Source organism: Salvelinus alpinus, chromosome 27 (assembly GCF_045679555.1).
Source record: "Salvelinus alpinus chromosome 27, SLU_Salpinus.1, whole genome shotgun sequence".
Classification (NCBI taxonomy): domain Eukaryota; kingdom Metazoa; phylum Chordata; class Actinopteri; order Salmoniformes; family Salmonidae; genus Salvelinus; species Salvelinus alpinus.
The window spans coordinates 15173415-15186354 of record NC_092112.1 but is presented as its reverse complement, the minus strand read 5'-3'; the positions used below and the strand labels follow the sequence as shown (position 1 = coordinate 15186354).

General features: G+C 42.4%; 1 protein-coding gene across 1 annotated transcript in view; it reads left to right on the top strand.

Annotated features, from left to right (window-relative positions):
- kif26aa (kinesin family member 26Aa) overlaps positions 1 to 7423 on the top strand; it is a 55656-nt gene extending 48233 nt beyond the window's left edge. The window contains exon 13 of the mRNA XM_071369471.1: positions 4983 to 7423. Coding sequence (XP_071225572.1) covers positions 4983 to 5173 — 191 coding nt within the window. The 3' untranslated portion in view covers positions 5174 to 7423. The remainder of the gene's footprint in view (positions 1 to 4982) is intronic.
- Positions 7424 to 12940: the final 5517 nt, after the last annotated feature.

Genomic DNA, 12940 nt, shown 5'->3' with positions numbered 1-12940 from the left:
CAAGTGTAATACATCAAAATAAAGTTAACTTCTTGTTAATCCAGCCGCGGTGTCAGATTTCAAAAAGGCTTTACGGCGAAAGCAAACCATGTGATTATCTGAGGACAGCGCCTCGCATACAAACACATGACAAACATATTTCAACCAGGCAGGTGCGACACGAAAGTCAGAAATAGCGATATAAGAAATGCCTTACCTTTGATGATCTTCTTCTGTTGGCACTCCAAAAGGTCCCAGTTACATCACAAATTGTCATTTTGTTGGACAATGTCCTTCTTTATATCCATAAAAACTCAGTTTAGCTGGCGCGCTTCAGTCAATAATCCACCCAGTTTCCCTCCATCAAAATGCATACAAAATGAATCCCAAACGTTACTAATAAACTTTTCCAAACAAGTCAAACAACGTTTATAATCAAACCTTAGGTATCCTTATACGTAAATAAACTATACAATTTAAGACGCTCTCTTCCACGCGCTTGGAAACACTACAGCCAAAATGGGAGCCACCTAGAAAAACTAAAATTTCTGGCTCATTTTTCCAAAAACCAACAACAAACTCTTTCTAAAGACTGTTGACATCTAGTGGAAGTCCTAGGAACTGCAATCTGGGAGTACTTGGCCTTATAATGAAAGTGATAGCCATTGAAAATAGAGGTAGGTGGAATTTTGTTTGTTTTGGGATGGTTTGTCCTCAGGGTTTCGCCTGCCATATCAGTTCTGTTATACTCACAGACATAATTTTAACAGTTTTAGAAACTTTAGAGTGTCTATCCAAATCTACAATTATATGCATATCCTAGCTTCTGGGCCTGAGTAGCAGGCAGTTTACATTGGGCACGCTTTTCATCCGGAGGTGAATTGCAATGTCCGTACTGTGAGACGCCTAAGACAGCGCTACAGGGAGACAGGATGGACAGCTGATCGTCCTCGCAGTGGCAGACCACGTGTAACAACACCTGCACAGGATCGGTACATCCGAACATCACACCTGCGGGACAGGTACAGGATAGCAACAACAACTGCCCGAGTTACACCAGGAACACACAATCCCTCCATCAGTGCTCAGACTGTCCGTAATAGGCTGAGAGAGGCTGGACTGAGGGCTTGTATGCCTGTTGTAAGGCAAGTTCTCACCAGACATCACCGGCAACAACGTCACCTATGGGCACAAACCCACCGTCGCTGGACCAGACAGGACTGGAAAAAAGTGCTCTTCACTGACGAGTCGCGGTTTTGTCTCACCAGGGGTGATGGTCGGATTCGCGTTTATCGTCGAAGGAATGAGCGTTACACCGAGGCCTGTACTCTGGAGCGGGATAGATTTGGAGGTGGAGGGTCCGTCAAGGTCTGGGGCGGTGTGTCACAGCGCCATCGGACTGAGCTTGTTGTCATTGCAGTCAATCTCAATGCTGTACTTTACAGGGACGACATCCTCCTCCCTCATGTGGTACCTTTCCTGCAGGCTCATGACAATGCCACCAGCCATGTTCTGTGCCTGATTTCCTGCAAGACAGGAATGTCAGTGTTTTGCCATGGACAGCGAAAAGCCCGGATCTCAATCCCATTGAGCACGTCTGGGACCTGTTGAATCGAGGGAGAGGGCTAGGGCCATTCCCCCCAGAAATGTCAGGGAACTTGCAGGTGCCTTGGTGGAAGAGTGGGGTAACATCTCACAGCAAGAACTGGCAAATCTGGTGCAGTCCATGAGGAGGAGATGCACTGCAGTACTTAATGCAGCTGGTGGCCACACCAGATACTGACTGTTACTTTTGATTTTGACCACCCCTTTGTTCAGGGACACATTATTCCATTTATGTTAGTCACATGTCTGTGGAACTTGTTCAGTTTATGTCTCAGTTGTTGAATCTTGTTATGTTCATAGAAATATCTACACATGTTAAGTTTGCTGAAAATAAACACAGTTGACAGTGAGAGGGCGTTTCTTTTTTTGCTGAGTTCATATAAATATTATAATATATAAATAATATTGTTAGTGTTACGCCCGAGAACATTACAGAAGTAAACAGCCAAAGGGAATCAGGAATCAGTAACTCTTTTCACGTGCTCGTTTCTGAAGTTCCATTGTTATTTGAGTAAACGGACATGAAGAAACGTTAACTAAGGTGTAATGTGGTCTGTGTGTAGCTTGTGTAGAGGACAGCGCAGGACAGCAGATATGAGTAAATAAACGTAATTTACTCAAAATAGACAAATATAATACAATAATGCGAGCCCACATAACGGAACGTCTTACATACAAACAATTACTCACAAACGAACATGGGGGAACAGACGGTTAAATAATGAACAAGTAATTTGGGGATTGAAACCAGGTGTGTAAGACAAAGACAAAACAAATGTAAAATGAAAAGTGGATCGGCGATGGCTAGAAGGCCGGTGACGTCGACCGCCGAACACAGCCCGAACAAGGAGAGGGACCGACTTCGGCGGAAGTCATGACATAAGGTAGCTGAATTCAAAAGTAACCCACCTTATGACTTTACTACGGATATAGAGGAAGAGAAAAAGCCGTTTGAAATCCTTCTCTTTGCAAAAATCCTGTGCGTGTGTTCTCACGTGTGCAGACGGGTTGGGGGTGGTATGTGTACCGGTATGCGTCTTGAAATCAATAAGGCATTATTTTCCCTCCGCTACATCTCCAAACCCTATTTCCCTGAGATGTTTCCCATTGGTTTAGGGACCGCCGGTTGGTCCAAGCCCATGATGGGAGCAGTCAAGCTATATAAATCATTCTTTCATGTTGTGATTATGAGGGTAGTGTGTCTTGAGCAGCTTCCATCAGACATACCAGCGTATCCAGCTCTGTCAAAGACATGTCATCATTAATCTTCATGTCCCTGTATGACTTTTAAAGCTGTAAAAGGTGTGACGATGGATGAGCGGTCACAGTGGAGCCACACAGTTATAGAGATTAGTAGAAGTACTGTATCACATAGTGAGCCGACCTTGTTTATAGTGCATCATGGGATGCACTGATAGCAGGCTTGGAGTAAATTCCAATAAATGATATCTCTCTCATTCATTCTCTGATCTCTCTTTCTCTCTACATCTCTCTCCCTTTCTGATCTCTCCCTCTCAACTTCTCTCTCTAACCATGTCTGGTGTATATTAGTAGGTAACATGTTAGTATAGGGGGTATACAGTGCCTTGTAAAAGTATTCATCCCCATCAAGTTTTTCCTATTTTGTTGCATTACAACCTGAATTTAAATTGATTTTATTTGGATTTCATGTAATGGACATACACAAAATAGTCCAAATTGGTGGAGTGAAATTTACAAAATAAAAAACGGAAAAGTGGTGCGTGCATATGTATTCACCCCCTTTGATATGAAGCCCCTAAATAAGATCTGTTGCAAGCAACTACCTTCGGAAGTCACATAATTAGTTAAATAAAGTCCACCTGTGTGCAATCTAAGGGCACCACCAAGTAAGCGGCACCATGAAGACCAAGGAGCTCTCCAAACAGGTCAGGGACAAAGTTGTGGAGACGTACAGATCAGGGTTGGGTTATCAAAAAATATCCAAAACTTTGAACATCCCACAGAGCACCATTATATCCATTATTAAAAATGGAAAGAATATTTCACCACAACAAACCTGCCAAGAGAGGACTGCCCACCAAAACTCACAGACCAGGCAAGGAGGGCACTAACAAAGAGATCAAAGATAACTCTGAAGGAGCTGCAAAACTCCACAGTGGAGATTGGAGTATCTGTCCATAGGACCACTTTAAGCCGTACACTTCACAGACCTGGGCTTTACGGAAGAGTTGCCAGAAAAAGGCCATTGCTTAAAGAAAAAATATATAAGCAAACACGTTTGGTGTTCGCCAAAAGGCATGTTGGAGACTCCCGAAACATATGGAAGAAGGTACTCTAGTCAGATGAGACAAAAATGTAGCTTTTTGGCCATCAAGGAAAACCCTATGTCTGGCGCAAACCCAACACCTCCCATCACCACGAGAACACCATCCCCACAGTGAAGTCTCATGCTTCATCCAGGGACTGGGAAACTGGTCAGAATTGAAGGAATGATGGATGGCGCTAAATACAGGGAAAATCTTGAGGGAAACCTGTTCCAGTCTTCCAGAGATTTGAGACTGGAACGGAGGTTCACCTTCCAGCAGGACAATGACCCTAAGCATACTGCTAAAGCAACACTTAAGTGGTTTAAGGGGAAACATTTAAATGTCTTGAAATGGCCTAGTCAAAGTCCAGACCTTCAATTGAGGAATCTGTGGTATGACTTAAAGATTTCTGTACACCAGTGGAACCCATCCAACTTGAAGGAGCTGGAGCAGTTTTGCCTTGAAGAATGGGCAAACATCCCAGTGGCTAGATGTGCCAAGCTTATAGAGACATACCCTAAGAGACTTGCAGCTGTAATTGCTGCAAATGGTGGCTCTACAAAGTATTGACTTTGGGGGGGGTGAATAGTTATGCATGCTCAAGTTTTCCGTTTTTTTGTCTTATTTCTTGTTTGTTTCACAATAAAAAATATTTTGCATCTTCAAAGTGGTAGGCATGTTATGTAAATCAAATGATAAAACCCCTCCCAAAAAATATAATTTAATTTCAGGTTATAAGGCAACAAAATAGGAAAAATGTCAAGGGGGTGAATACTTCCGCAGAAGTAATTGAAAGTAGCCCTTTTTTCAATGATTTAATTGGGATTTTAGTTTGACCCCAACACTGACTTATTGCGTCTCTGATCACCCATTATAGTGACACGGCATTAGGATAGGTTTTTTCCCACAGATATGAAGATTCCCTGTACATACATGATGTATGGTCAACAAAATGTCAAGAGTGGCTACATCTTTTATCTGTGTTTTTTAAATTCTGTACATCTTCTGAACTTTTCTTGTACATCTGGTGGCGTTAGCTACTGCTCATCGCTGATGCTAATCTCTCCATCTTTCTCTCTTTTTCTCCCCCCCCCCCCCCCCCCCCCATAGTTGAGGTGGACCCGGATCTGGACAAAGAGTCCCAGGAGTACCTGGAGGCTTTGGAGCAGGCCACGGGCGAGCTGGAGTACTGTGTCAACCTATGCAAGTCGCATGTCATGATGGAGACCTGCTTCGACATCGTGGTGTCGGCGACCGCTGTCACGCAAGGGGGGCAACAGAAAGGAGGTGTGGAGGTGTGAGAAAGCGAGAGAAAGTGAGAGAAAGTCGACGTGAAAGGGCAACGGAGCAAAACAAGCTGTTCAGAGCCTGAGAGACTGATGATAGAGTCAAAGGAGGAGAAAAGGCCGATGGGAAAGAGGACTAACGTGAAAGTCAACCGGTGTAGGTTACAGAGGTTACCATATGAATGGATAAAGGAACAGAGGTACAGGTGTGCTACTTGTACAGTAGAGAAAGCCTGGCTTCCATCAGAGTACAATTAAATGGAACTTTGGACAAACTTTCTACGTTTCCTGTGGGAGGAAGGAAAGCTCTAACCAAGGACGACCGAACACCTTTGTCACCGTCACCAGAATGTGCCTTGATCAGACTGATTCCAAGGGAATATCTTTTTTTTTCTGATCAGTGCTAGTCTTAAAAACCAGCTTACCCGAGCAAACTCTAAATGTATTCCTTATGAGAAAAATTGTATTTTGTACTGTATTGTTGTATAGTGTATTTATATGATTACAAAGTATGTAAAAAAAATAATATCTTTTTGGGTATGATGAAAAAACAAACCATGAATAAAATGAGAGAAAAGCAATAAGTTGATCATTATTGCATACCCGAACCTTTGCCTTTCTTTGTGTTCAAAAATGTTTTACAGCCTTCTACGCCAGTAGTGAGAAGTTCTGTTGGCCAATGAGTTTCCTTTGAGTAAGAACAAATGTTACGCAAACGTTTGTATCCGTTCCGAATGTCTGCGCTAGTAGAAGGCTGTCAGGATTGATTTGAGCTCAAAACTGACTTGCGGTTGGTTATAAGCTCAGTTTGCAGTCAGTTGTGCAGAAAAATGTACAATCCATACGGAATGGCATTGTCTCTTATAGTTACCATCATCTTGCGAGATTATGATCTGCAAGAGAGAGAGAGAGAGAGAGAGACAGAGAGAGAGAGAGAGAGACAGAGAGAGAGAGAGAGAGAGAGAGACAGAGAGAGGGAGAGAGACAGAGAGACAGAGAGACAGAGAGAGAGAGACATTCCCATAGGTCTTTGCAGAAGTCTTTGACCTTGTGGCGTTTAAGTAATGTGACCGGTGGCAGCTCGTAAATCAGCCAGTTGCCATTTAAGTGCCCAAGACTTTATTCAATGCCCAGGTCTGCAGTGTGTTAAAGAGAACAATGTTGAAAATCTGTGCCAGATTCTGAACACAATTTCACTCATTTCTACCTGCTTGCAGTGTCGGGGTATATTACAATTTAATTCCAGGTAATTAACATATTGTATTTGTTTTGAAAGCTACCCTTTTCATAAAATATATACATTTATCAAACATTTCACTTTATTACAAGTCAATTTCGGGGCTGGATTGGTGATGGAATTGAACCAACTCTAGCTGAGGCATTTCCCATGGATATCCTTGTGAATGAACTCACAAAATATGAATGAGGTTTGAAATGTATGACTAAACTTGCTTCAATCAAGTGGCTATGTGAAGGAAGCACAATGTGATGTCTGTCTCCGTAAGGGTTGGAGGTGAGAAGCCAAAAGGATGACCTGCCAATGATATGAGGAAACTAGTTCTGACTATGCATTCCAACCCCTTTTCACCCACCAATGTGCAGTGAGTCTAATACCACAAATACCACAGTGTTGGGTTATTCACTATATAGATGTTGCACTGTGTCCTGTGCTTTTTTCCTAAATGCTGAATGTTTGTTTATCTCAAATGGTTAGTTGGTCATCATGCAAGCCATATGTTAGTACATCATATCTGAGAACTTCTCTAGAGTCGTATCAATGGGCTCAATGAGCCAGATAAGGCATAGATGCATTGCATTTCCCTCTGGACTGTCAAAAAGTCAAACATTTACCTCTTGCTGTTTCAAGTGTTTTCTTTCCCTTGGAAACATGTACTGTACGTCCGTGTTAAATTACCTTGGTTAAGAGGTTGAAACCATCTAATGAAAATGTACTCTTCTTTTGTCCTACTATGGAGGAATTCTCAGGCCCTTTTTAGAAGTTGCTGCATGAGATCATTCTTATCATTTTCGTAACATGCCTTGGTATTCAGTTTGAAAAAAAAGTTTTGCCAAACAAACACATTTCTAAGATGTGTTGACCAGGTAATGTAAGATATTTAATATATAAACCCTTTTTCCTATTGTCTTTGGTCTTTTATACTGTACAGTTTTCTAATAATTTGTAAAAAAGGAAAAAGAAAGGAAGTGTATAGTATTACAGTGTGCATTACGTGTCAATAAAGGATCTCAATCCTCTTGTTTATAGTCGACTGTGGAAATCAAAGTTATTTACTTATTTTTCACCTCTGATACAGAAGAAACATTCTGAGCGAACCATCAGTGTGATTTCCTTTATCTGCAATTGATTACATTTTGGTCTAAGAGTACAATTTATACTTTGTGTCACATCCATATCATGGACAAGCATCCTATCTACATCAAACAACATTATCTCTCTATGCTAGCATTTCAGACATTTGAAATTATCTCGCTGATCAATTTGCCCAAGCACCTGGAAGCATTTGCATATGGGACCAGAGAAGAGAACGCACATGCTGCTTACACGAAGTCCTGCTGTTTTTATAATTAGTCAGACAGGACCCAGCCACAGTCTGTTTGTTAATTGCTCAAATGTACACTCTACTGTATGATATCGTCTGAATACGCTAGCTTCTAGGGCCCTGTTCGATTACTGTCAAATGCATCCTTCCTTCCCTGATTCCTTGAGGTAAGAACAGATCTATACGCGATTGGATAGGTGTAAGAAAGGTTACCACCCAATTACTTTCACCAATCCAACCAATTCAGATCTCTGATTACTTCAAGGAAGGTAGGAAGGAAGGATGCATTTCTGAAGTTTTCCAAAAGGGCCCGTGATTTGCACTCAGAGAACCCATGGTATCAAACCGCTAATGCCACAAATTGCTTTTTCTTATCTCAGAGAGATGGCATTGCCATTCATTACATCCAAAAACACTCTTGACTGATTTTCACTTGCTAGGTACATCCGAAAAGTTAGAGGATTCACTACAGTTAAGTTTTAAGATACACATTCTTGAAAATGGACTGGCCAAAGAGTTTTATTTTTTAATTAATGTTGCTGTTTACTTTTCCTCACAGGGGGTTCGAATGGAGTACATCTCTGCCACAGTGGTCGTTGGAGCAGTTAGATGTGCATATGGAAGTTAACGCGGGTTGCTTTCAAGGCAATAAGACAGCAGCCTTTTCTCTAAATACAGAGTTTTTGATTTCCAGAAGCAGCAGGGAAATGTTGGCTGACACATACTGCCCTCTCTTTCCCTTCTACATAGGAGTGTACATGAGACGTTCATTTAATGGTCCACTCCTCTGGCAAAACAAATGTTGAGTTTTGTTTTCTTTTATGGGTTTCCAGTGAGCACGGCTGCTCCGATATGAAGCCAAGCAAACTGTATCCTCTGAATTTTAACCAACATGTGATAAAAAATGTTTTATCAAGGTGACAGATAGTATGCTTTTCTCGATACAGCTCATAAACAAAATGTACAGCATTTAAATGGTGACTGCACTTCCTGATTTGACCTCATTTTAGATTTGGTTCATTAAGAAATGCTAACGGCCATGACTGAATTCAAAGATGAGTTTGTTTTGGGGATGTGGTTTGTTGTGGGTGTCTCGTGTGTGTGTGTTCGCAGGTGGGATGAGTTAGCCCAATTAGCCTATCTCCGGGGCTAGTTAGGGACCATCAAAAATTACACAATGTAAATAAGACAACATTTTCATGTTGCACTCCTTTTCGTTTTCTCAAATGCTTTCAATTGTTTTGTTTTTCACATTTGAGCCACCATAGAAACAAAATAGCTAGAAACACTTCCTCAAAATAGTCAGAATTAATATAGTCAAGATAAATCAAGAAATCTGTAATTTATTTTGACGTTTCTGCTGAGGTCTTAGTTGCGCAATTTTACATCTAGCTAAGATATTTGGTGCAGTATTTCTCAAGTGAAAGAATTTGAAAACTAGTTCTCTCTTGTAGAATGACAACAAACAATTAATGTTCCCACTCCTACTAGGTGTAGTACTGTTGACCAATCACAGACGAATGGGTGTAGACTTTGGCTACCGAACTTGTTGTGAGCAAGATCAGCCAAAGGCCAAACCGAACAAAAACATACAGTAAGATTTACTGTGTCTCCAAGTGGCCACACACCTCTCCAAAGTGTGCACAGTTCTATTTCACCTTTATTTAACCAGGTAGACTAATTGAGTTTTCATTTACAACTGCGACCTGGCCAAGATAAAGCAAAGCAGTGTGACACAAACAACAACACAGAGTTACACATGGAATAAACAAACATACAGTCAATAATACAATAGAAAAAGTATATATACAGTGTGTGCAAATGAGTAAATAAATAGGCCATAGTGGCGAAATAATTACAATTTAGCAATTAAACACTGGAGTGATAGATGTGCAGAAGATGAATGTGCAAGTAAAGATACCGTGGTGCAAAGGAGCAAAATAAATAAATAACAGTATGGGGATGAGGTAGATGGGCTATTTACAGATGGGCTATGTACAGGTGCAGTGATCTGTGAGCTGCTCTGACAGCTGGTGCTTGAAGTTAGAGAGGGAGATATGAGACTCCAGCTTCAGTGATTTTTGCAGTTCGTTCCAGTCATTGGCAGCAGAGAACTGGAAGGAAAGGCGGCCAAAGGACGAATTGGCTTTGGGGGTGATCAGTGAAATATACCTGCTGGAGCGCGTGCTACGGGTGGGTGCTGCTATGGTGACCAGTGAGCTGAGATAAGGCGGGGCTTTACCTAGTAAAGACTTATAGATGACCTGGAGCCAGTGGGTTTGGCGACGAATATGAAGAGAGGGCCAGCCAACGAGAGCATACAGGTCGCAGTGGTGGGTAGTATATGGGGCTTTTGTGACAAAACGGATCCAATTTGCTGAGTAGAGTGTCAGAGGCTATTTTGTAAATGACCAAGGCTTTTACGGTTGCAGAAGTCAACAAATGAGAGCGCCTGGGGAATAGGAGTGGAGCTAGGCACTGCAGGGCCTGGATTAACCTCTACATCACCAGAGGAACAGAGGAGAAGTAGGATAAGGGTACGGCTAAAGGCTTTAAGAACTGGTCGTCTAGTATGTTCGGAACAGAGAGTAAAAGGAGCAGGTTTCTGGGCACGGTAGAATAGATTCAAGGCATAATGTACAGACAAAGGTATGGTAGGAGGCGAATACAGTGGAGGTAAACCTAGGCATTGAGTGACGATGAGAGAGATATTGTCCCTAGAAACATCATTTAAACCAGGTGAGGTCACCACATGTGTGGGAGGTGGAACTAGAGGGTTAGCTAAGGCATATTGAGCAGGGCTAGAGGCTCTACAGTGAAATAAGGCAATAATCACTAACCAAAACAGCAATGGACAAGGAATTTTGACATTAGGGAGAGGCATGCATAGCCGAGTGATCATAGGGCTCCAGTGAGTAGCTACACGGCGATTCAGACAGCTAGCGGGCCGGGGGTAGCAAGCTAGCAGAAGGGCCTTAGAGGGACGTCGCGACGGAAAAAGTCTGTTGTAGCCCCTTCGTGTGGTTACGTCGGCAGATCAGTCGTGATGGATCAGCAGGGCTCCGTGTAGTAAAAGGGTCCAGGCCAATTGGCAAAATAGGTATAGTGGCCCAAGAAATTGGCCGATGGGCCTCTTCAGCTAACAGTCCGATATGCTCTAGACAGCTAGCGGGCCGCAGCTAGCAGGCTAACAGATGGGCATTCAGGGAACGTCGCGACGGAAGAGCCTGTTGAAAAAAACCCTCGGGCGGATTACGTCGGTAGTCCAGTCATGATGGATCGGCGGGGCTCCATATCGGCAGTAAAAGGGGTCCAGGCCAATTGGCAAAATACGGATTGAAGCCCGAGTGACTGATGTACCTCTTCAGCTGGACGGGAGATGGGCCTAGCATAGGCTAGCTCCAGGCTAATTGATGCTTGCTTCGGGACAGAGACGTTAGCCAGGAGTCGCCACTCGGATAGCAGCTAGCTATCTGGGGTCATCCAGGTGAAAAGGTTCAAAGCTTGCGGTAGGAATCCGGAGATATGGAGAAAAATAAGTCCTATTTGTTCTGGTTTTAATCGTGCTGTGCAGACTGGCAAGAGTTGTCCGGGCTAGCAGTGGCTAGCTGACTGCTAGCTAGTAGCTAGTTAGCTGGCTAGCTTCTGTTGGGGGTTCCGGTTCTAAAGTAAAGAAAATAGCAGATCCATACCACATTGGGTGAGGCGGATTGCAGGAGAGTATGTTGAAGTTGATGTTAAGAGAAAAATTTAAAAAATATATGCAAATAAAAAAGATATAAAAATATATATACACGGGACACGACAAGACGAAGACAAAGACGTCTGACTGCCACGCCATCTTGGATTTAGTGCCATTGATGTGCCATTGAGGAATAAGAGCAAGCACACTTGTTTAGTTTGGAACACAATCCTGCATCCCCGCCTTCACACAATTACTTTTGTTGTTTACGCAATCCAAAAATGGCCCATTATAAATCAGGTGAGCATCATTTGAAATTTGTTCTATTTCCAAAATGACTAGCTATGTTATAAAAACTATCTAAGAGTGTTAGGCTTTCACAAGGTAATTCAGAGAAACATATGGTAATACTGTACTCATAGAAAGGAGTCACGAGTGCATTAAGGTGCGTATTCCACTGCTAATGTTCTTCACAATAGACAAACATGGGCTCATTGTGTTCAGAACAACCCAGGGTATGACACCCTGTCATCTTGTAACTGTACATCAAACATAGTGGTCATAAACGTTGACATTGTATATGACATGAGTTTATGATATGGAAATGTGAACTGGCTTGCTTGTATGACATCAAAGCGGTATTTGTTATAATCTTCAACGTCTCATCTTTCAAAATACATAAATTCCTCTTAATTTACAGCATTTCCTTCACTCAGACAACCAAAAAATAGCAAAAGTTGCCCAATTAGCAGGAGGGATGGAGGCAACTTTTTGTCGCGTGGGGTGTTCAAGTTCAGAACGGCTGTCAGTCAAAACCTATACAGGGTTGTGAAGCGCAGTCTGACCTTTGACGTAATTTACAGCATGTCACTGTTCAGCCACTCCATTCCATTTTAGGCACTTATCAATGCCCAAATCTGTTATTTTCAACCCTAATATACAGTGGGGAGAACAAGTATTTGATACACTGCCGATTTTGCAGGTTTTCCAACTTACAAAGCATGTAGAGGTCTGTAATTTTTATCATAGGTACACTTCAACTGTGAGAGACGGAATCTAAAACAAAAATCCAGAAAATCACATTGTATGATTTTTAAGTAATTAATTTGCATTTTATTGCATGACATAAGTATTTGATACATCAGAAAAGCAGAACTTAATATTTGGTACAGAAACCTTTGTTTGCAATTACAAAGATCATACGTTTCCTGTAGTTATTGACCAGGTTTGCACACACTGCAGCAGGGATTTTGGCCCACTCCTCCATACAGACCTTCTCCAGATCCTTCAGGTTTCGGGGCTGTCGCTGGGCAATACGGACTTTCAGCTCCCTCCAAAGATTTTCTATTGGGTTCAGGTCTGGAGACTGGCTAGGCCACTCCAGGACCTTGAGATGCTTCTTACGGAGCCACTCCTTAGTTGCCCTGGCTGTGTGTTTCGGGTCGTTGTCATGCTGGAAGACCCAGCCACGACCCATCTTCAATGCTCTTATTGAGGGAAGGAGGTTGTTGGCCAAGATCTCGCGATACATGGCCCTAT